This window comes from Melospiza melodia, chromosome 2 (genome assembly GCF_035770615.1).
Source record: "Melospiza melodia melodia isolate bMelMel2 chromosome 2, bMelMel2.pri, whole genome shotgun sequence".
Taxonomy (NCBI): Eukaryota; Metazoa; Chordata; class Aves; order Passeriformes; family Passerellidae; genus Melospiza; species Melospiza melodia.
Window position 1 is genome coordinate 138,343,624 of NC_086195.1, and position 25,390 is coordinate 138,369,013.

Genomic DNA, 25,390 nt, shown 5'->3' on the forward strand with positions numbered 1-25,390 from the left:
GGTGACTTGTTGCAGACAACTTTTATGAAAAATCCTTTTTTTAGGATTTTTCCTCCTGAGAAGCTGAGAAGCCTCAGGAACAAAATAAAAACAACGATTATCTGCTGCTGTGGAATGCAACAGGTGGATCTTTGATTGGCCCCCGTTGGATGTTTGTAATTAATGGCCAATCACAGTCAGCTGGCTCGGACAGAGAGACAAGCCACAAACTTTTGTTATCATTCTTTGTTATTCTATTCTTAGCTAGCCTTCTGATGAAATCCTTTCTTCTATTCATTTAGTATAGTTTTAATGTAATATATATCATAAAATAATAAATCAAGCCTTCTGAAACATGGAGTCAGGTCCTTGTCTGACTCATCCCTCATCCAAGAACCCCATGAACACCATCACAGTGACTAAAGCTGCTGTCACGCTCCTGACACAGCTCTGCTCTCCCCTCAAGGGCCAAGCCCAGTCAGACCCAGCACTGTCCCACCTCCAGGGAGAAGGGATTCCTGTGTGCTGCTCCGTGGAAAGCAGTTCCACTGTTCACCAGGAGGTTCTTCACAGGGTTTCAGGCTGACTTCAGGGGAATCGCTCCGGCCCATCCAGCCTCCTCCCTCTCTGTCCAGGGGGAATCACAGATTGTCTTGGAACAGACACAGATGCTCAAAGAGAAGACAGGATGATGGAAAAAAACATTACAAAAAGCCTCCTCACGTGAGCAATGAGTACACCCCACAGCTGTCAGCTTTGTTTTGCATATTTTACATATTTACATACACAAGATATTTCCAAACATCCTTGTGTTTATTTAAAACTCCATCAGAAACATGTCTGGTAGAACAGATCCAGTGCAAATATATTTACTGGATGACACTTCCCTGCATTGCTCATAGGGGTCCAAGGCTCAAAAAAAAAAAAAAAAAGAAAAGGAGTCACGGTTTTCCAAATGAGGAAGAGCTAACTCTGTAATCCTTCAGCATTCACCTTACAGCAAAGGCCTTCAGCCAGACAGTCTGCAAATGAATGAAGCAACACTTCTGAAACAAGGACAGCTGCTCCACCAGAGAAAGGGCTTTTTCTGCTCACATGTCACACATGCCAGCTGCTCACGGGTGGGTGGTGGGGGTGGGCTGGAATGGGAATGAGTCCTTCGAAGGAAAGGCTGAATGGCCCTCCTCAGAGGGTGGAGAGATGTTACAAAAATCCAAGTTCAAGATCAGAAAGGGGGTGTGGGTGTAGGCGTGTGCCTCCTCCTAAAACCATATCCTACTTAAAACCAGGCAGTGACACCCATGTGCACGCTCATCTTCAGGGAATATCAATTCCCATCCAGAAAAGGTCACATCACCACCTGAGGAAGAGCTTTACCACAAACATTTCTGCTTTTTGTTTTCACAGCATCCTTTCTCTCCCAGCCCATCCAGCCACAATTCTGCGCAGCCCCACAGGCCACAGTCACTCTCTGAGGGCACAACACAGCTGGGAAGTCACGGGAAACAGCACAGGGATGACTTCCCACATCCTCCCAAATGAGAAAACCAAGGGGGCAGGAGGGATCATGGGCTGGCTGCCACTTCTCACATTGCCTCCCCAAGCTGCCTTGTCAGGTGGAGCAGGGCTCTGTCCCTCAGAGCCAAGAGATGAACTTCTCCACAAGAGCAAACCGGGAAGAAAAGGGTGCAGAGAGAGCAGGGGTAGTTGTGCAATTCATGGCATTCCCATTCAGCATGGGCCCTGCTGCTCACAAGACAGGGCAGTGCAGGAAAAACACACCAGCAAGTAGGGAAGATTTACCCAGACTGCAACCCCAAAAGGGCTTTACTGATGGCATTCTACAGAAGCCTCCTCGTTGGCTTCTACACTGATGCCAAAAAATAAGTGCATACCTTTTGCACTGGCCATTTGAGAGAGACCAGGGAGTTTCCCACTGAGAAACTGGCTTCCTTAAAGTTGACTTTTCTCTTTATCCATCTCCATCAGAAAAGAATGGAGTGCTATTCTTAAAAGGGAACAGATTTTTTTGGTTTTGGCCAGAGATAGAAATCTTTGTTGCTATATTTGGCTTCCAATGCAGGACTCTCTGCTTGCTGGTGGGAGGAGGAAATTAGAGCTGGTGTTATTCATAACTAAATGGGCACAAAAAACAAACCACCTCCCTTTGAACCTCGGTGCTACTATGGGCATTCACATAACAAATCATTTTCAAAGCCTGTGATACCTCTGTACATGCAACAGCCGACATCAAAACTTTATTACCCACTCATTTTCCCATAGTGATAAACTGTTGCAGATGTACAGTTATTGTCAAGGCAAACACATCGGGGCAGTTCCCGGTTTGTTGTTCTCTTTTTTAAAATATAATTTCTTTCTTGTCTTCAAAGAAAGCAAAAGTGATATTTTGAAGGAGAGACAGTTACTGGAAGGCTGTGGCATCCAAACCCCCCCCCCCCTCCTCCTCCTCCTCCCAGCAACCCCAAAAAAGAACTCAGCTAAATTACTCGGCATCCCAGCCCAAGGCACAGCTCAGCCGTGAGGAATTCTCACCAGATGTCTCGGTCCCCACCCGGCCTCCCACGTCACGCAGGCAGCATAACCCCTCCGAGCCTGAGCTCCTGCTGGGATGGCCAGCCCCACCACGCCTGCAGCGTCCAGCACAGGCTGGTGACACCCCTGTGCCACCAGGGACACCCAGACACAGCCCCAGCCCCAGGCCACGCGTCCCTGCTCCTCCAGCACAGAGCGCAGCCCCGCTCCTCTCCTTTGTGTGACCTTGCCCTGCTCCAGGTGGGCTGAGCAGCCCAGTTAGACCCTGGCTAAAAGGGACACTCCCATGCACCCATCTGGGACCCACTTTCCAGCTGACAGCACCCAAAACACGATTTATCCAGATGTAACTGATAAGATTCTCGATGGGTGTTAAATTCACTAAAACCAACGGAGCACCAGTGATTCACATTAATGGAGGACGTGGATCATCATTAATAAAATCAGTCACAAAACAACGTATCACTTTCCTACTTTCATTTCTTAATGCAATGAGAGCATAGAAATAACCCCTGTGAACACCTGGCAAGCCAGGTGTGGGGCAGTGCAGCTGGAGCAGAAGTTACAGGGAGAAGAGAAAGCACTTCAGGTATCTCATTCCCCAGCTTAACACCCTCCTGCTTCCTTGAGTACATTTCTCTTTGGGTGGTTGTCTTAAAGCAAAGGGATCCCATGCCTCTTCTCACTGACTAAACCACACCTTACTTCAAAGCAAGACATTTTCTGCAATGTTTATCCTGTGTTTTCCTTCCAAATTTCTAAGTCCCCGGTATTTTACATTATTCCAGTATTTTCTGATAGCTGCCACATCCCACACTCTGGATCATTCATCACAAGGCATTATTTGCTTATTTTCCAGCAGTCCACATCCCATCCCCATCTCCATTGTTGAGATTGCTCCTGTCCCAGGAGCTCTCAATCCCATTCTCTCCTACACAAAGATTTTTGAACCTTCTCTCTCCCTTTCCTGGGCTCCTTCTCCTGGAGTTTTTGGCTGCCAGCTCTCTCCATCCCTTCCTCACAGCCTGAGGGAGAAGAACACAGTGACTCTGCACAGAGCCCTGCTCGCTGTCTGCTCCGGAGCAGGACGTATGGGAAAAACCCTGCTCATCCCCCTGTGCTCTGAAACACAGCACATCCCATATGGTCAGGATCTTCAGAGGGTTTTGCAACTAAATTCTTAACAGCTCCCTGCTGATTGCGTGCAAGTGGCAATTTTTCAAAAGCTGAGTGCTTGGCCAGAGCTCGGAGGTTTTTCTTCCCCCCACTGCTGGAGCAGTAAATGATGTATCTGTGACCAAAACACCAAACCTTCAGCCCTCCAGCCAGAAGACAGACATGCAAGCATTTCTTAATTAAACAGCTGTAAAATAATTTCAGCAAGGGCAGTTACCTCCTTAGTGGGAATTGCTGAACTTTGCCAAAAAAATCAATTTGAGGTAAATAAATTGCTTGGAAAATTTCCGTCTGATGACTGTCAAAACTGCCAGGAAAAGATAAAAATAAGAAAAGGGGTCGTAGACTAAGGTTGTGATTCCACTAGGTTTGATTGTAAAATGGCATTAATGTAATTTAAAGAAAGATGTTAAGAATTAAATAGGACATTGTAGCACAAGCACTTGACAGTGTCTGAGAAGGCAAACCTGTGCCTTCATGAGATCTCTGCTTGAAATCCCTTCAATGCAAGGCTTTCACTCTGTTTAATTTTAGTACAGAACCAGTTTAGAACACTTGTTTTACAACATTTTCAACAGAAGACAAATCCTTGGCTCTAAAAATTAATCTCATGCAAATTATAGAATCTCAGGATGCAGGAATTTACAAAGAGATTTATGAGTTCTTTAGTTGCATAAGAATAAAAAGAAAAAATTAGCTAATTGTTGAGAAATACAGATACAACTGAAAATGCTACGTAACAAATATAACAATAAAATTCACATTAAATTATTTATTCAGTAATAAACAGTGACCCTTTTCTTTATACAAAGCCTCCCCACAAACCCCCCCATCAGTTTTGATGAGAGGGGAAAAAATTCTAATGGATTTTTGAGGGAAACAAGGTGGGAAAACAGGTGGGGGGGGAAGAGGAACCCTGATTTGACTGATGGTTTTAAACAACAGCTCCAAAGAGCCAGCAGGGAAAGTGCAGCACAGTTCTGCAGATCCTTCACTCATTACTGTAAACCTCAAACTCCTACAAACACTGCTTGCCTATAGCACCAAATTCCTGAGCCCCAGCTCACCTGAATCAAGGCTGGACCAGCCCTGGCCACCACAGGACGGAAATTCAGGCATCCAAGGCTGGTCCCAACCATCCCAATGCCACTGGAGGTTTCACTGAGGGGAGGAAACAGCACCCAGGCTCCTGCAGGCAAACAGCCACAGGGCACAGCTGATTTATATTGGAGGCCTGAGCCTCTCAGCAGGTGCATGAAATAACTGGAGTGTTTTAATGACCCCCATAACTAAATTTTCTTTATTGGGAGTTAAAAAAAAAAAGAAAAACAACAACAAAAAAACCGTGCATTTCCCAGGGAATTCCAGTCCAGATTTCAGAGGTCTCACAGGGTGGCATAGAGATTGCAGAGTAAGAACTGGGAGAGGGTCACAGGCACTGAGCAGACCAAGGGCAGCTAAAACATGGCTAAAAGGGCTAAAACATGGTTTTCCAGGGACATCTACATTTCCCCTTGGCAACCATTCCATCCCATAAGTATAAACCTGCTATCACAGCCTAAACTTAGTGTACTGAGCAGCGACTGCCCAACCATGTACCTACAGTTCTGGAGAGGATCTTCTCAGCTCCACCAGCTCCTTTCCAAGACCACTCCCACCTCTCCTGGATTTTGAACTTGCTCAAGCAAGACAACCTCAATTTTTAAAGGGGAATCTTCCTGCACCACAACTCTCAGATGGTGCCCATAGGGCTAATTTGTAAAAGCAGAATTTATTTTTAAATACTTTCCCACTTTACATGAGATTTTAGTTCCAAACAACATGCATCAACTTTTTTTAAAAACCCACACACAAACAATATTTATCATCCAAATACCCTTTAGAAGCTCAGAGGCTGCCATACTAAAGAATTCCACTTGAAAAATATATGTATTTCTAAATTGTTTATAAGGAAATATATATGTTGCCGGTCCATTGATATGGAGCAAAAGCTTGTACCTGAAATTAATTAAAATAATCATATTCAGACATAGGCTTGTCTGCAGAAACAATATATTGCACCTCTCCACATAACTGCTGATTTCATTATCATCTTTTTAGATACAAATCAGGTGATTTGAAAGGGCTTTTTTTATGTGTTTTGTTGTGTTCGGGTTTTTTAACAAGTAGGGAAAAAATTCACTCCTGAGTTAACAGAGAATAAGATGCAATAAAATGCCTACATTTTCCATCTCAGATGAGATTTGACAAAGTCATTCACTTCATTTCCAAAGGACATGCATTCGGAGGCACAAGAGTGGAACAAAGGGAACCAGGTATGGCTACATGTGAATGTGCATAGATATATTTGTAAAGAAATATATCCATACACATGAGGAATTTTGGGAGAGGGACAGCAAGACATGTAACAGCCTGGAAGCAGAAAGGCTGGGTGAGGCAAGGCAATCCTAAGGGCAGGCTGGAGGAAATGTGACGTTCCCTTTCCCCTGTGCATGCTGTGATGAGAGATCTGATCTCCAAATGTTTTGATGCAGGTGTGGATGATTGAGACAAAGCTGTCATTCACTGAGGACACCTGAACTTGTGTGGCTAGTGAGGGAAGGAATCAGAACAGAGTCCATTTTACTATTGCCAAGTGCAGCTTATTCAGCTCTCCAGAAATTCCAAAATTCCAATCTCCTGGGCTACACTATTCCATCTTCTTGTTGGGATGGAAATGGGCCATTGGAAAAAACTGGCAGCTGCCTCTGACAAACTGGTGGACAACTTGAACCCTTCCAGTCTTCAAATGGAGACATAAAAGTTGATGTCAGATTTCTCAACATTAACAGGAATAAAATAAAATCCTGGACAACTTTAAGGAGGTCAGTATTTTGAGTTTCTTGAAATAAAACAATAATTTCCCTATGTTCTCCCAGAAACAGTGACAGAGTACAACATGTTTTATAAGCCCTCTCAAAATGAATCATCCACTTTCTTGGGACAGCATCAGAACACACCACACATAAAAAGAATGAAACAACTCCTTTGGTAATGCATTAAGACACACAACTTATCTGTGACCTGATTTCAAGGGCCTTTTTTTTTTTTTTTTTTCCTATCTGCAGAAACACGAGCAGGCTCAACCTTTCTGCTCCTTCTGGCTGCCATCAATCCCCCACCACCGCAGGCGAGCGCTCCTCTCCTCTTCCAAGAGCAAAACCATGGCAGCATCTGCTTCTCATAAGCACCTCTGTGCGTGTGTGTGAGTGTGCGTGTAGGGCAGAGAGGCAGAGAAGGAAATCTGCTGAATTTAACTCAAAACTTTGTCACAGGGAAGGGTGGGTTTGGTTTTTTCTTTCCTTTTCCATCCCTCGAATTGTAGAAGCATGCCTACTGCTACACACTTAGGCTTCTCCTTTCTTACTTGTTAGCACAGGGGACAATCAGTGACTGAGGGGGAAAAGAAGAAAATTCTTTCACTTTTGAAGTTGACAGACTGGTGCATGGATGGCTGCAGACAACAGCAGGGTTTTATTGGCACTTGTCACACAGAGTTTGCAGAACTTTTTCTTTCCTTTTCCATCCCTCGAACTGTAGAAGCAGGGCTGCTGCTACACACTTTGGTTTTTCCTTTCTCACTTGTTAGCACAGGGGACAATCAGTGACTTAGGGGAAAAAGAAGAATTTATTTCACTTTTTTTTTGGAGTTGACAGACTGGTGCATGGATGGCTACAGACAACAGCAGGTTTTTATTGGCACTTGTCACCCAGAGTTTGCAGAAGTTCCACCAGCTCAGTCCCAGGTTCAGCAGCAGAAACTCTGGGCAGAACAGCAGTCCTGGAGGGGAAGAGGCAACACTTCTTCATCCCCACTAACCAACAACTCAGAGATACAATCCAGAAAGAAATTCCAGTGCAGACTGTGGGCTTGTTTTGCTCCTGTCCTGTTCTGCTTTGACATCTATAGGGAACCAGAGGAGGTCCCTCACTGTGTGAGCTTGTGAAAGGGAAGGCAGTGAGCAGACTGCTCTGGTTAGGCTTTAAACTATTTCAGGAAGTCAAACACACCTCAAAAAGAAATGCTGTCTTTTCTTTTGCATCCCCTGCCACCCAGAATCTCCATCCCTGAAGTTCAAAGAGGACACACTGTCTTCTTTAATTTCCACTTTTGCCAAGTCCAAGAGGAAAAAAAAAAAAAGAAGAAAAAAAAAGCTTAAGATTTTTTTAAGATTTTTTTTCCTCCCAGTATTTCTAATACTATCAACATTCCTAAGTCAGAACTCTTTTTCTTGAGATATTCCCTGAACTGTACTGTCCTTATAAGAAAGTGAACTGTGGCAGCTGGTACTCCATTCCCTCCCATACATTATGAATTTATTGGCAAATTGAGGAGCTAGCTCCACCAGAGCAGCAATAATATAGAGAACTGTCATGAGAGTGAAATTTATTGAGAGAAAGAAATACTGATGGACTACAAAGATGAGGAAAAAAACCCCACCACATTTAATTCATCATCCCAACACAGAGACTACAACCTTATTACTTTGAAGCAATATTTAAGCATAGTCCATTCAGCATTTATACACTGTCTCAAACTTCAAATCAGCAAGGTAGAGACTAAAGGGTCTTGCCAAATTGTGATATCATCCTAATGCCTCCAGTGCCAGCATGTCAAGCCCTCTCCCTTGACAAGGGAGAATGCTCAACACCTCGTAGGATCAAGTTCAAACAGCCTGGAGGGAAGCAGCAGTGCAGGGAACCTCGGAGTGGCAGGCACTTCCCAACACCCCCCTCCCCTTTCACACACAGATCCATGTGGTTTCCACCTGACCAAACTACATTTACAATGCTCAGTGCCTTAAAATTAAACTCTTATCTCAGCCATGTGTTTGTATCTTGTTGGCCAGCGTGTCTCTCAAACAGGGATGTCTGAGTGACATAAACATAATGCTTTGTAAGAGCCTTAGGAAATGAGGCTCTACACAGGGACCCTGGTGCACAGAGCAGAAGGGCAACACCTCCAAGGCACAGCCAGGACCCAACAAGGCAGGTGCTGACCCTGGGCCCCCCTCAGTCCCTCCTAAGCTGGAGTCCCCAAGGGCTGGGCACAGAGACTGAACCCATTGGGGCGCACGGCGCCCTCACCACCCTCACTCAGGATTGATGGCACCCACCTTGGCTCCAACCAAAGCCTTTATTACCCAGTCAGAGCCAAGGCCCAGGCCAGGGGTTGCCCAAGCAGGGGGGCTGTGGCTCCACGTGGCCCCAGTGCATGCAGGCTCAGCTGGGTATGAAATGCAAGGCTGCAGTGGGGTCCTGCGAGCCCCACGGCACAGCCCAGCCCAGGCAGACACAGCCTGAAGGCAACAGGAGCTCTCCTTGTGCTCTCCTTGTTGTGACAACCTTTTGTTTCCACAAGCCACACATTTTTATAAACCTGGATTTATTTTTTTTTTTTGTTCATTTTCCCTGAATATTGATGTTGTAAGTGACCACCTTGAAATGGCTTAGCTGAAAGTCCTGCCTGTAAGATTTTACTGATATTTATGAGCCCCATAACCCACAGAGAACTGTGTTCAACAGCTTCAGTGGATCATAGATGAGGCCCATATTCGTGTCTGATTTAAGAGTATTTGGTCCATTTTGAAAGAATGGATGGGTGGGAAATGCAGTTGCTGTAACCTCAAGCTTTGCTCTATGCTAAAGGTGTTTGCAAGCTTCTGACAGTCAGCACAGCACAAAGCCACCTGCAGAAGCAAGAAAAACAGAACCACTTTTACTACAATCTAACACCAGGAAAAAAATATTTGGCTGAAACTTCAGGTGAGAATTATACTTGCTTAAGCTAGAACAAAAAGGACAAAAGCATCAGAATCTAGTAATGTGGAAACAAAGGAGTTTAGCTCTTTAAAAAGATAAGAAAGATAGACATTTGAGGTAACAAACAAAAAAAAAAAAACCAAAATGCACAAACACATCACAGACATCTAAAAATAGCATTTTATACATTTTTGCCAGTGCTTCTCTGAGAGCAAGTTCTTTAAACAGAACTTAACAATTTTACAATTTTTTTAAAAAAAATATGTCATCCTAAAATAGCCCATCGATCCTTACCCAAACTTTCTGTATTTCTACAAAAATAGATGCACAAAGAGCTACAAAATACTGTATTCCTGAAAGAAGGCGCACTGTAGTCAAGGGAGAGTCTTTTTTCCTGACTATTGAGACTGTTCATAAAAATATCAAGCTGAACAAAACGAAACACTGTTAAAGGAGCAGAAAGGAGTTAGGTTGCCCAGCTGCAGCAGGCTCAGATGAGGAAAGAAAGAAAAGTTAGGTTTCTGGTTTTTTTCCAACTCTGTGGGACCCATAAATAGCCTTACAAATAAAAGGCTCAATAGCAAAACCAGAACAGTTGGCTCTTCATCTTCATGTGTGTCCTTTGCTCCACGCAGAAGGAGTCAACCACTGCTGTATCACCCACCCAGCTCTGCTGACTCCAGCTCTAGCTGGTCTGAATTTCTCTGCACCTCAGAACCAAGCAGCTTCCTTGCTCTTGTCCTGATGCTGTAGACCTATATTGCAGAAAAGAAAAAGAAAATTAATATCAATAAATATTAGATTAATAAATCAGATGGTTTCTTCTTCCCCTTCCCCAAGCAACTAAAGAAAAACAAGTTTTGAATTAAAAAAAACCAAAAAAAAACAAAAAAAACAAACTCCACCAAATGACAATTTAACAGTTTAAAGGACTTGTTAGCAACAGGGTTACTGCTCCAAGCCTTTTGGTTTATGAGGGGTAAAATTAAACCATATTGAAGTTTCATTCTGGCTCAAGCATTTCAGAAATGGTGATAAAATTCCTGCATGCGCTTCCTTGGCTTGAGCTCATGTGGAACATGGCATGGAGTGAACAAACCCCCCATAAAGGTCTGCATCAATTCTCCAGTCGGCAGCAGAGCAGAATTTCCAGGCAGGGTCCAGCCACAGACACCAGATCCTCTAGAAAATGCCTGGGACACTTCAGGATTTCACAGTTTCTGTGGTATTTCACCTCGCAGAGGAGAGAGGGAAAATGTTCCTGCAGCAGGCAAAAAATCCCAAATAATTTCACCTACAGAGTGCAAGATTTCCAGCCAAGAATGGCTAGTGCTTCCACATGGGAAAAATTAATGGTTTTCAGCTTGCATTTGTTATGAGTTCCTCTAACATTTTCCTTTGTAAAAAAGTGAGGACTATCTAATAAATGTGGTGCTAGGCTGTGGCTCTAGCATTATAGACTTGGAACCTGCACTATAATCTGGGATTTCTCTGCTCCAGAGGGATCCAATCTCTCTGTTCACACCTAAGAGGGCATAAACCCCAAATGCAGACAACAGAAGGGCAGGTGCAGATTAAATGTCTCAAAGAAGATGCACTCTTGCTCATTTATAGGGAAAGTAAAGGACAGAGATGCAGGCACATATTTTCAGAGGTAGAAAGGCACTCAAGTCTCAATGATTTAAAACCAGTCCTTTGATGTTTTGAGGGGAGTAAATCACATGCCATGAAATGAAGGTACATTTCCCACTACAAGTCATCATTCTTGCTATGCAGTGTACCCAGGCACCTGACTTGCTAAGAATTTTGGGTTAATTTCACCACTAATGTCAATAGGTGCTCTGTGATGTTGTAACCACCAGAGCTCCGTGTTCATATGATGTTTAACCACGTGCTAGGCATGGATCTCATTTCCAAAATCCAATCACTCACTGAATATGAAGGAAGACCCGTAAGTTTTCTGAAAACTTACAGGCAGGCATGGAGGGTTCAGATCTGACAACTACCTCCTTGCTTTAAGATTATAAGCAATTAAATACTTAATGATGATCAGCATTTCAGAGCTGAGCTGCACAGCAATTAGCACTCACATAAAAGATGAGAGCATATGGCTCTATCCTTGTGAGGATTCCCAAGCAGGGTAGAAACACTTGTGTGTCCAACAGGGAAGAAAAAGGGAAAGCAGAGCCCACGGTTGTGGTGGCCAAACCTTGTTTAGTGCTTTCTGCTCCATTTTGTGTGCACTTGTACCTGTTTCTTCAGATTGGAAAAACTGGGATATCCTTCAGCTAGAGCATGCCTATAAAAGCATGTTCAGAGGCTCTTTATTCAATGAAGATGTCTCCTTGTTGCTTAAGAGCTATTTGTTTCCCTGGCAGCATCATACACAGCCATAATGAACTGCTGCTCCCTTCAAAGCTCCCTCAAAGCTAGTGATGACAATTTGGAGCTATTTTTCTCTTGCTACTTACATTTTTTTTAAACAAAGATGGCCCCCACCAAAAAAAAAAGGAAAAACAAACAAAAAAGTTAGACAGCAGAAAACTTTCAGAGCATAAAGAAGCCATTTAAGTTCACCAGTGGGCCACTAAAGGACACCAGAGGCCATGGAAGCCTCTAAGAAGAGGAACAGGTTATGTGGCTCCCAGCAGCTTAAAAAAAATGACACACACGTGTTTAAGAGATCTTCCACCTGACAACAGCAAGTGGTAGAAAGGGAATGCCTAGCTGAACAGGCAGGTGTCTTTGCAAGGCACAAATAGCTGTAACAAGGAGATTTAAGGTATAGCTACAGACTCTAAAAAGCAAGAGAAAACAAACCAAAAAACCCAATTGTCCTATTTACAGAACTGAATGTGGAACACTTTCCATGCCTTCTCCTCACTATATTCCCATCTCCTTCAAGGCAAGGCCATCTGCAGTCCTAACACAGAATCCAAGGCTGGCTGCTCACCCAGAGCTCCCACCTGCAGTGCTTTCCCTTCAGCAAGGAAATCCTCACTTGCACTGCATGACCCAGCACTGCCACTCCAGCAAAATCCCTTTCCCTGGACCACCTACCTTTGAGCTAATTGTTCACAAACATTATGCAGGTTCTGTGGGAACATCTAGGCAAATTTAATGAGTTGTGACAAACTTGTGGGATGTGTGTGAACACAGACAAATGTGCAGAGGGGATTGGACAGGCCCCTCAAACTCCAAATTCAACATATGGCACTGACAGGCATTTCCAAAGGGGGATTTTCCACAGTAAACCAGGACTAAAGGATGCTGATTCATTCACCTAAATTTGAAGTTATTCACCGCAGTGTGCATAACTTTCTAGCATGAAGAACACACACCTCAATTTTAATAGATTTACAGCCATCACTCATGCCAAAGTCTTGCTCTGCTTTTAGTGTGCTGAGGCTGCAGGGAGCCTCCTCCAGCACATGTGTCCCACAGCAGGACAGGATATCCCTGGCAAGGCAAGATGCTCTGCTCTCCTCCCGTGGGCTGCCTGCAGCACAGCCAAACCCCACTGCTCACCTGAGGTGCAGGACACCTCTCACCTGCTCCTGAGAGAAGCACTGATGGCTACAACCACCAGCAGCACTGAGAGACAGGAATTCCCCTCCCCAGCCCCTGGTCCGAAGTGCTGGATGTGGCTTTGGCACAAGCTTTAGTGGTGACACTGCATTACAGCTGCAGCCCTGAGCCACAGGCAGAGCTGGGGACAGCCCAGCCTTGCTTTGCTTCACACCAGCAGGACAAGGAACTGAGGTATAAATCCAAACAATCTCTGCTTATTCCAACATGTTTATATTCAATGCTTGACATGAAATGTACTCTTTTATTGAGCACTGTAGCTTGTGCACTTTGGAAAGACACTACACACCAGCAGACACAAACCTAGCAGGTTTTAACAGCTCTTGATGCAGACCAGCACTTTCTTTAATTGCACTTGGACTGACACAGAAGCTTCCCAAAGGGTTAATTTGCAGCCTACAACGTGAGGATTAGGCCACCTTTAACGGCAATCAGGTAGCTAAATCCTCCTTCATCCCCTAAAACGGGACCATGTAAGTTCAAACAGATGTGCCAGACAGATCAATAGTTTGTCAGCTCTGTGCTGATGTCCCACACAATGTGTTCTGAGCCATAAATTCCCAAACTACACCGGGCATGCAGTGGGAACCTCCTCCTAACCTCTGGAGTGATTTGGCATCATCCATTCTTGAGATGGATTATTTGGCTTGGCAGGGCAGAGATGCAACAATGTAGCTGGAAGAGGGTAAGATTACAGCCAGCCTGCCCTGATCCCAACACCATCATTCCACATAATTCAACGTGAGGAATTCTGCAGATGTTCCTACAATCCATGTGACAGTAGCACAAGAAATGTGGCCCGTGGTAAGAAGAGGGAGAATCAGTTTGTGAGTGAAGGACTCCAAAAGGCAATGTTCAGGTATAGACCAAATGAACTTTTTTGACATAAATCACCTGAAGCTCATGGAATCTGACATATTGACAGCTCCACAGGTTATTTTCTCCAGGGATATATGAGCAAACACTTTCAGAACTGACATATTCTTGCCACTATGTCCTTACCCTCCTCTGGAGAAAGCACTTTATGTCACTAAAAGCCAATTCACTCTTCCAGGCTCTTGAGTTTGTACCCTCTTGCTTGAAATTGCTCTTTGACATTGGAGTTGAATGTAATGAAATGCTGTGTGATGTGGAGATTTATCCAGTATAATCTGCTTTCCCTCAAGTGCACATGAAGCAAGTGCTGCATGTGACTCCATGTGGCACTCGAGCAACCCCTCCTCTCCCCACACTTTCCCTGGGATGACTCTGCTGGATGTGCACACAAAACCCTGAGGCAATTAAGCTCCCTCTTCTCTCCATGCCTCGAGTGCCTGTAACCACAGCACTTGTCTCAACTGCACAAGCTAAAGGCAGGGCTGAAAGGGGAGCTCAGCCTTCCTGCCCTTCCCAGCAAAGGGTGAAAAGCATGGGAAAGATGAGTGTGCAGGGCAAGAGAGCAAGTAATTGCAATGTCACAGGTTTCCACTGCCTGCTGTGTACCAATGCTTGCACCCTTGTTTCCAAAACTGGGGCTGCCTAACAGGGTTTTGCTGCTGTGTTTCAGTGTTGCAGCCCTTTTGAACAACTAGTTCAAACTAGTGAGACAATGGTCTGCTGAGATTCTCTGTTTCTTCAAACCAGTCACACATCTCCCCTCTTTCTTTTCCCCCACAGGAACTCAGACTAAAACCCACACAACCAAGCACAGGTCAGAAGTGAACAGCTCAGATCCTTCCCACTGTCTCCCACACTGAGGAACCAAGTGACATGCAAGGCACTGCCAAATCGGCATCCTGACAAAATCAGCACCCAACTGTACCCCTCCACAGGGATTTTCACAAGGAGCAGGCAGCACCAAGCCAAAGCTGTGTCTGCTCTCTAAGGCAGTGCTAGGACCCAGTCCTTTTTGAGGTATTTGCTCTTAAAAAACAACTCACAGTCTAGGCTGGACTTGTACCTAAGCCAGGCAGAGGCTTCTCCTGACTAACAATTCCTCACACAGCTCTCTGTTCCACTCCCAAAAGGTGAAGCCAAACACCAGGGCCCTGCAGGTGGGGCTGGGTCCAGGAGGGCTTGTCCCTTACACCAGTGACAGTGACACTGCTCATTCTTCAAAGAAAGAGGCTCACTCCCCTTATGGGGTTTGTCACAAAGGAAAAGCTCAAGATACCAGCCTGGTTAGTTTATCATTCTGTACCCAAAAGCATAAAATATAATTGTTGTTGTTTTGCTTGTTTAGCTAGAAATGTTATTTATATATAAATTGTTAAGAATACTGATAAGCTTTTTCTTAGTTTTATTGACATCAAGACAGCAAGTGTAGTATTTAGATGAGATTACTGGTTACAAGTTGCTTTAAAGGGAAGAGACAGATTTGAATTAGGTTCATAGTATTTAATTTTTAAGAAACAGCCCTTTTTCTGCATCCATTATCTGCTCCCCTGCCCACTAATCAGTCAGGCAAAGAAGTGCTTCTCACACACTGAACTAGTCAGAGAGAGCTATCAAAAATGGAGACAAACAGATACTTTAAGGAAAAGGGAACTAAGATACAAACCTAGTGTTTCTTTAATCAGATAACATACTGTCTTTAAGAAGTACTGATCTGCAAGGATTGCTGCTGGTGAGATAAATATCAAATGGAAAAAGGAGCCCTCAGTGGGGGCCATGAGCTCCAGGATGGATGCACTGGGAACTGTCAGTCACCTGATGGCCAGAAACTTCAAACCCTGAGGGCTGCCAGACTGCTTCAGATGCTGAGGCGAGAGACTGCCACTCAAAGCTCACAGACACAGATGGAGTTCATGCACTGCACTTCAGACTACATATTCTGCAGTAAAAAGGAGTTAATTCACACACCTCTGCCTACACCCTATAGAAAGATGTTTAGATTGATGGAAAGCTCAGCTCAATCGGCACCTCTGTTCTCCATGTGACAACTGGAAGGAAACACCGAGATGTTCCACCTCAAGACGCAGTCCTCATGCACTGCAAGTTGTTAGTTCATTGGAGCTAAATACTGGTAGATGCACATATGAACCAGCTGAACAAACTGAGAACTTCCTCATGGAAGCATAACTAACATTTTCCAACAATATTTAAACAGAAAGGAACAAAAAAAAATTGTGGATTGTTCCACAACTCATCTAGCTTGAATGGGACCAAGGTCTCTCAGCAGAAGGCAGGGAGAGCTGCCCTGACAGCAATTACAGGAGGGATTCCCACATGTGTGGGAATCATTTGGACACGTTTTTGTTTAGTGCTTTCTCCTCCATTTCACATGCACTTGTCCCTGTTTCTACAGACTGGAAAAACTGGGATATCCCTCAGCTATATAAAACATGTTCAGAGGCTCTTTAATCAATGAAGATGTCTCCTTGTTGAGAGCCAGCCCTGCTTCAGCTGCGGGGAGTTCACGTCTGCTCAAACAAGTCACAGACCATGACAACAACAACAAAAATTACAAAAAAATTTAAAAAAAGTACAAAACCCAAGCCATCTTACCTGTATCAAACCCAAAGCTGGGCACGATGTCCACGGTTCCGTGGAAGGCTCCGGCCCAGGCTGAGGTAGCGCCGGCGGCGGCAGCGGCGGGCTCGGCCTTGGCGCCGTCGGGCTGGGCCGCGGGGATCCTGGCGGCGGCGCGCACCGAGGGCACCAGCAGCGAGCCGTAGCGCGGCTCCCGGTGCTGGGGATGGTGGTGAGGATGGTGATGGTGGTGGTGGTGCACGTGGGCATGGTGAGGGTGGTGGCGGTGCACGTACACGTCGTGCATGTGTGCGTACGAGGGGCTCACCTGAGACGCTAAGGGGTAGGGCCAGGCCTCGGCGGCGGCCGGGGCAGGGGCTGGGGCAGTCTGGTGCAGGCCGTGTCCCGGCCAGCTGCCGGGCTCTGCTGCTGCTGCTGCTGCTGGGAAGGTGCCTGGTGCAGTCACGGGGAAATCGGGGTGCACGCCGCTCAAGCAGGGGGGAGGAGGAGGCTGGTAAGAGCTGGTCCAGAAGGAGGTGGGGAATCCGCTCCTTTGGCTTGAAATCGTGGAGCTCTCTGGTGGGGAGAAAAGAAGGGAAGCGTGACTGAAGCTGAACGACAGACCGCAGAATAAAAACCCCACAAGGAACAACACACTCCAGAATAAAAACCCCACAACGATTTGCCGCTCTCTGAAGTTTGGCTGAACTCAAGCTTCCTTAGTAAATACAGAATCACTGGACATTTGAGGTAGGAAGGTTTGTCGCTCTGATTTTTTTAAGATTTTCTAAAGTAAATACAGAATCACTGGACATTTGAGGTAGGAAGGTTTGTCGCTCTGATTTTTTAAGGTTGTCTAAGTAAATACAGAATCACTGGACATTTGAGGTAGGAAGGTTTGTCGCTCTGATTTTTTTAAGATTTTCTAAGTAAACACAGAATCACTGGACATTTGAGGTAGGAAGGTTTGTCGCTCTGATTTTTTAAGTTTTCCTAAGTAAATACAGAATCACTGGACATTTGAGGTAGGAAGGTTTGTCACTCCAATTTTTTAAGTTTTCCTAAGTAAATACAGAATCACTGGACATTTGAGATAGGAAGGTTTGTCGCTCCAATTTTTTAAGTTTTCCCAAGTAAATACAGAATCACTGGACATTTGAGACAGGAAGGTTTGTCGCTCTGATTTTTTAAGATTTTCTAAGTAAACATAGAATCACTGAACATTTGAGTTAGGAAGGTTTGTCGCTCCAATTTTTTAAGTTTTCCCAAGTAAATACAGAATCACTGGACATTTGAGGTAGGAAGGTTTGTCGCTCCGATTTTTTAAGTTTTCCTAAGTAAATACAGAATCACTGGACATTTGAGGTAGGAAGGTTTGTCACTCTGATTTTTTTAAGATTTTCTAAGCCTTCTGATGTTTACATTCTTGTAATGAACTTTCTCACATGCTTCATGGAAATAACTTGTTGTTTTGCATTCTTTTATGGAGGAGGAGAAATTCGATGGACTGTTGGTTTGTCCAGTGTCATTGGAGAGGTGGCACTGTCACCCTCCAATCCACTGTCACTTTTGGAAATCTATAAATGTTGGAGTCAGAAAACAAACATCCCTTTTCCTTCACCTTGAGAGCAGAGGTGTGTATGCTCGTGTTGTTTCATGTCCTATAGTGACAAAGATTGTCTAGTCCAATTCCCCTGTTCAAGTGGAGCAGTTGTCTAGGACCATGTCGAGTCAGATTTTTTTTTTTGCAGTCTTTCAAAAAAAAAATCCCCAAAAGCAACAACCAGCCTAAAAAATCCAACAAAACAAAAAGTTTTCTTGTATTCAGATGGAATTTCCTGTTTTCTAATCTCGGCCTATTGCCTCCTGTTCTGTCAGCAAGCATTGCTGAAGGGAGCCTGGCTCCCCCCACCTTCATTCCCTCCCATCAGGTTTTCACATACATAAGATTCCCCCCTCAAGAAGATTTTTCTTCTTCAGGCTGTAGAGTCAGAGCCCTCTGAGGATCTTGGTACAGAAATTGTGAGCAGATGCTAACTCCTGCCCAGACTAGAGCACATCATTTGGAAAGGCAGCTGCTGTGGCTGCAAATGCTGCAGAGGAAAGAGAACCAGCTCACACTGCAGAACAGGAAACATTTGGCTAAAAAATACCTGATTTTCTCAAACTAATTGCATGCTTTGATGGAATAAAGGTCATATCTAACACAGCTTATGTTATTCCTTCATAGAATATATCATGATGCCCTCTACCCAATAGGATCCTACAACCAGAACCATCTATGTAGCTCAAAAAGGTTTTTGTCAGAACTAAAAGACTTGCTGCTTCTTACAGCTAGGGCTCAGACTATATTTAAATGGATTCCAATACCTCTACATTATGAAATCACATTCTAAAAATTCCTCTTTTGAAGGAGCAGTTAGTGTTTTTGATGTGTAGCAAAGTATTGGCTTCTCCATTCTCACAATCCTCTTGCCAGCTCATGCTAGAAAGTACTGCTTCATGCAATATTTCTCAACTCCAATAGGATTTTTTTTTTTAGTGAAAGATGGAAACATAAAAATACAGAACTTCACCTCTGATGAAAGAACAGTCATAAAAACAGCCTATGGAGAAATAAAGCCAGGGAAGTTTAGCATTTGATGAGGCGAGGAATCCTCTGTTCCTCATAACTTTTGTAAGAGTTTTTTTTTTTTTAAATCACCTTTTGTTTTGCTTTGTTTAATAAGCAGCTGGAATGAGACTTGGGTGAAGACACCATTGAGAATGAACAGATTCTTCAAACACTCCTGCCTCTGAACTTTGCTTATACAAAAATATTTTGGAAGTAAAAAACTTGAAAGCGTTTTCTGACTGCATCACTAGGACACTCGTGTCTCCGTTTTAAAATCCATTAAAATCACAGAAATTTTTCCACACATAAGTTGGCTTTGATTTAGGCAGTTTTTTGAGTCTGATTAACTTCCGATATTGGAAACAAACTTTGCAAACATACCACGGACAAACGTTGTGGATGCTTCGTGCCAAAATGCTTCAGAGGCTGCAAACTTATCTGGCAAGCTGCACTCCATGGGTTTCTTCAAAAGGCTGGGCTGCTTTTAGCAATGTATTTTTATTGCAATTCATGCTTGAAGACTACAGAGAGCTTCAAGCATATTACAGAAGCCTCAGCACTCCTCCAAAATTGGTATTGTTCCTTGTTTGTAAACCATTCCTTGTAAAAAGGGATTACACTGAGATGGAGAGTATGTATGGATTGTGCTGTTGGCAGCAGGGCTGATACAAAAAAAAAAAAAGCAAACTTCATGTCCAGTCTGTTGTTTTCCACACTACTTAACAGAAAAGCATAGCCTGACAATGCTCGGCCAGTATTCTGGAAAATTAACCTCTGTAATCGAGTTTTTGAAAACTATCTGGCTGTTATCTGCATGGAAAAGCCCTAAATCCAAAGCCCTGCACTTCAAAAAAGCACAGAAAACCACAAAGTATCTGCAGGACAGCTTTAGTAACAGGAGAGAGCACTTTAAACCACAGAATCTGCCAACGTGAATTCATCCCAGATTGCATAACAGCTTGGCTTCACCAGTCATGCAGGAGGTCCAGGCCACAGCAAACAGGTTTGGTCACCTCCATTTTTCAAACCTGTGCATGTTTCACAAATCCATCACTGCTGCCTGACACTGCCAGGGGCCAGCACCCCCTGGCACCACTGAGTGTGGCCATTCCCACTGGGAAAGGTCAGTCCTGCCACTGGACACAAAGCCTCAGCCCATGTCACAGAAAGGCTCAGCTCATGTCACACAAACATGCAGGAAAATTTCACCCACCCCAAGTGCCCAGGGATACCTGGCCTCTATGGAACATGGAGAAACAGCCACGTCCACACTGCTCTTGAGAAAGAAAAAAATAAAAATTCAAAAATCTCTCTGCTTCCATGGCCTTTCAGGAGTCATTTACCAACTACCGCAGTCAAATACTGCATTTAACAGATACTACAGTCACCACAATTTCCTACCCCAAATACAGGGAAGCAGGGACAAGGCAGCATCCCAAGGACCACAAAGCTGTGGCTGATGCAAATGTTCACGGTGGCCAACCCAAATGTTCACAGCACACACTGAAAACACACCAGAAGTGCACACACTGGAAAGGAGACAACACATGGAGCTTTCTGTAGCACAACATCAGCTCTCACTTAAGGCAAGAGGAAAGAAAGTAAGATAGAAAAACAACCCAACACTTTCAGCAAGGAAAAACATGTTGATAAAAATACCATTAAAGTAATATTAGTGTCAAGGTGTCGTTAGCACCAGCACAAGAATTCAGGCAGCTACACCTAAAATTCAATATTCACATTACTCAAGCCTGTCATATAGAATTGTATTTTATAAAAAATCAGTTTTCAAAATAATTTTAGCCCAACTTGATCAACATGCAAATGATAAAAAATTCCTCTTTTCAGAACAACAGGTTCTGTTTTTATATATAAGCAAAATCCCTCCTCAAAACAAGCAAAAACCCCCCTGCAATATCGCCTTAATGATAAAATCAGAGTTTGCATTTTTATCAGAACACCTTAAAAATAAATAAGAAAACAAAAAAATATGAAAAAAGTCAAAAACATTGCTAATCCCTCCTTTCTTATAGATAAAGGAGAAAATGCAGTGAGCTGGGGAGCCAGTTCATGCTCACACACTTTCCACTGAAACCTGCATCTCCCAAAACAGCTATTGCAAAATGAAATACTTTCTAGCTTATCTCTGAGTAAGAAATTGACAGCAATTCTGACTACCCATGAAGGTTATTTATAGAAGAACCTCAAGCTAATGGTAATTTAACTTCTTTAGGTAATGGGACACAAGCTCATATTCATGTGCTGGAACTGAGCATCTCTGATATTGTGCATAAACCAGAAGACCAAGCTGACAGCGTTGCTCCTTCCACCTTGCTTTCAAGCAGGAATATTTCAGAAACCCATTTGGGGCTGACAAAAGCTCCTGTCAGCTTCTCTCCTCTGGAGCAGCAAATGCTGTCAGCTCCAGCAGCCTCCCCAGGGACCTCCATGCCCCTCCAGCAGGTGCAGGGATGGCACAGGGCTATCTCCTTACTCTATTCCCAGAAGATGTTCAGGACATGCCGACCTCCATTCCCCACTGAGGGCATGGGGCACACGGGGTCAGGGGGCAGCCTGGCTGGAGAATCCTCACACCAGGCCACTCAGAGCCCTCTGGGGATGGCTGTGAAAACACAGAGGGGGACAGGGAAAAACAACAGGGTACGTCTGAGGCCAAAGGGACGACACGCGACCGCACCCACGGAACATCCCCAGGCTCGCTGAGGAGGGCTTGCTGTGGGCATGGGGTCTCTAGGGACTGCCTTGATCCTGTTGCTAAAACATTTATAGCCTGTCTGGGCCATTTATAAACGCTCCAGTCTCCTTTTTAGTAAGTATAGGTTCAATCCTTCTCTCAGTCGAGTCAACGGAAAATTTCCCATTAACGTTAATGGTCCCAGCTCAAGCCATAAATTCCTCCAGCTCCCCAGCCACTTGTGCTGACCTTTGCTTAAACTTCCTCGGATTTGTCATCATCCTTCTGGAAAGCAAGTTCTTCTGTGCTATTTTTCTCTTCACAGTAGTTTCCAAATATCCCATCTCTCTTAAATATCTGTGGCTATCATCAGTGCAGTCTCACCTCCACATCACTGATTAGGAACACCACTGCTCCTGCTCAGATCCCACCAGTACCTCTCTCATCAACCCATTGTAAGGCCATTGCTCACCATGACTCATTCGCTTAGGCTGCACCCCTCTGCCAGTCCACGTAAGGATGTGATCAGAAACAATGCAGCTGTGGGGATTTTAAAAAACACCCAGACTGGCACATCCAACAAAATGGAAACAGCATCTTCTTGCCACGCTTTTTCCAATTTGGAAGTCTTGTCTGTAAGGGCTACCTAGTTGTCTCTGGCAAGTTCTGCTTCTTGTCACACCAATATATATAAAGTATTTAAGCATTTACGTGCATAACAAGAGGACAGCGTTGTTACTCACTGTGTTAGGACAGCGAGTAAATGCCTCGCAGAACCTACCACATTTCTGCTCCCTGCATGGAGGCAGAGTAATGTCATGGCCATTTTACACCCAGCAAGCCATAACATCATCTGTACCTGTCCCACAAGCAGGCTGCAAAGGAAAACACCACATGGCTGCAGGCACAGGAGCCAGGGCTTGCCCCCCAGCCCACTCCATCCCGCGCTGGCTCCTCCCCGCCTGGAAAGCAGCCGTGGACAAATCCTGATCACCTGGCAAAGCCACTCGAGAAGGCTGCATAGGTTTCTTTCACATCCAAGGCCAGCACCCCAAACAGCTTTGCTCTTGCCTCACAGGCCAAGTTTCACACTTGGAGCTAAAAAAAATAAAGCCTCCAACCTTGCAGCAGACGTTTGTGAAGCCCTCTCCCTCCCAGCCCCTGGCAGAGACAGGATATGGCAGGAGCTGGAGATGCCTGCTCCTTTCATGCCTTTGGCTGCTTTCTCCCCTTTAACACTCAACCCAAGAAGCTCTTCCACTTCCAGAGAGCAGTAGAATTTCAGCTGCAATGCAATGTGTGTTACTGCAATGCAGCCCGAGTAAGCCGCGCCACAGAGAGCGAGTTCCTGCCCCTCTTACCTCTCCACAGAGGATTCAGCCCTGCCTTGCTCTTGGAAAGGGCAGTCTCTGAATTGAAGCTACTGGTTTGGCTCAAAGCTCGGGAGAAGTGTTCATCCACCACTGCACCAATGTCCCCCTGGAAGTAAGTGAACAGCACACAGCGAGAGTTGAGGTACTCCATCTCGGCAGGCTGGTCTTTCTCATCCTCCTCTTGCTTGCTGGGAAGGCTCACTTCCAGAGACTCCTGCATCTTGTTGTACACAGCTAACTTCTTCTGGCATTAGAAACAAGACAAACAAGAGATGCATCAGTGATGGCATTCAGCAGAAGCTCAACTTATAGTTTCCTTAACAAAAAATAACTGAATACACAGATTACTCATTTTGTAAATAAATTTGGACTACCTGGATACTTCACACTCTCATTTCACAAAGAAGAGAACACCAGCACCCACTTAAGAGTCTCTATTCCTCTCACACAGATGGACCTGCTTCTCAGGCACGTTTCACAGCCACAATTTATCAGCACCAGCTTTCACTCAATACTTTCAAAAGAAAGCAGACAGGCTCTAACAATTCCCTCCTGATTCCCACCTGGGGAGGATATTCCATCAATAAAGGCTGCAGAGGTCAAGCCCAGCCCCGCGGAAGAGTGGCCAGATACACAGCACGTGCATTTCACACATCAGCTGGGCAAGCACCAGGTTTCTCTGGGCACACTCCTCTAGCTGAGCCCTCTGGGTTCCCCACACTTACTGCTGAAGCTGTAAAGGTGGGAGAGTTTCCTGCTTCCTGAGAAATTTTCTACTGTATCACCAAAATCCACAAAATGCATAAATTTTCACTCACTGACGACAGAATTTTTATCACAGGAAGTTATAGCTTGGGGTGGTGACTGGGGGCTGGGCTGGTCAAGGGTTTGAGAACTTGGTTTCTTGGTTGGTATGGGGGGGTTTCTTTCTTCTTTTTTTTTTTTTAACACCCACTTTTGGGAAAAGGGAAAAAAAATTTCAAGTCATAAAAAATTAAACATGCGATCTGGGGGAAGAGGGGGATTGACAAGTCCGCAAACACATGCAGAAAAATCCACCCCAAACCAAAAACACAGAGAAGCATATAAAAAAACTAAAACCCTCACAAGCCATCTGTGAATGGCTATTTCAGAATATTCTCCCTCTCTCTCTCAAATCAAACCTAAATGTCAAAATAAATGTGTGTGAAGATCCATTTTGCATGGAACATATTTTTCAGATGTTCCACTTTACAACTGTTTTCACAGGGAAAAAAGCTCTCCCCTCAACAGTCAAGCTGCAGGAATCATAGCTTTTAGCTAGCCAGCCATTTCCACAGCTGACTTTACACACAAGCACTTTCAGGAAACCAAAAACAACTACAGTCCATATGCAGAAGTATTTCATAGCATTCCTATAGAATTACAGTTTGACTTATCTTTAATGGCTTGCTTGGCAACACTCTAGCACCATCAGAATCTCTTTAAGTTTATGGCTTTTTTACCCTTTTTCTGAAATAGTTGTATAGAAAAAGTCAAACAACTACACACTCTATAAAGTTTCATTTTTACAATAAATGTGCTTGTACAATTTAGAAATAATTGAAAGTAATTTTCTGACTTTGTGTACCATCAGTACATTTAAATGCAGTGCTTTCTAAAAATCATACAATCTGACACAAATTCTCTCACTGCAGTACAAAATAAATGCTTCGGGGCAAAGTCTTAATTATGAATGGTTATTTTAAAAAATAACTGTAAGAAAGAGCTATTGACAAGTGGAATTAAAACCTACTATACTTAAAGCTCAAGGCAACTTAAGCAACGTATCTGACATTCCAATGGGTTAACTGATAAATGTGAAGCAGCTCAGTGATACCACTAATTCAGATGCTGTTGCACAAACTGCAGTGAGGGACACATGAAATTTCATTTCAGCTGGGGATACCCAGGCAATAGCCTGGATTTCCAGTAAATCTGTGCTTCACAAAGCAAAGTTATACTGTGGCTCAGTTTAGCACAATATTACTTAGACTTTTGGGAGAACCATTGGGATTCACTTATAAAAGTAAATAAAATAAACAAAAATACAGAAACAGCAGAATAAAGCAGTCTCTAGTAAAACTAGAACTGCTAAAATGGAACAGTCTGAGGCTGTAAACATATTTTTGAAAAAGCAGA

At 44.2% G+C, this 25,390-nt stretch overlaps 1 protein-coding gene across 2 annotated transcripts in view; it reads right to left on the bottom strand.

The window, feature by feature from the left end:
- Nucleotides 1–4,465: 4,465 nt before the first annotated feature.
- The window catches only part of VGLL3 (vestigial like family member 3), a 28,001-nt gene continuing 7,076 nt past the window's right edge, over nt 4,466–25,390 (bottom strand). The window contains exons 2-4 of one of the 2 annotated variants that reach the window (XM_063150072.1): nt 23,219–23,474; nt 16,585–17,124; nt 4,466–10,265 (exon numbers count right to left, since the gene is read on the bottom strand). In XM_063150072.1, coding sequence (XP_063006142.1) covers nt 10,222–10,265; nt 16,585–17,124; nt 23,219–23,474 — 840 coding nt within the window. In that variant the 3' untranslated portion in view covers nt 4,466–10,221. The remainder of the gene's footprint in view (nt 10,266–16,584; nt 17,125–23,218; nt 23,475–25,390) is intronic. The other variant, XM_063150073.1, reaches the window with a different exon arrangement.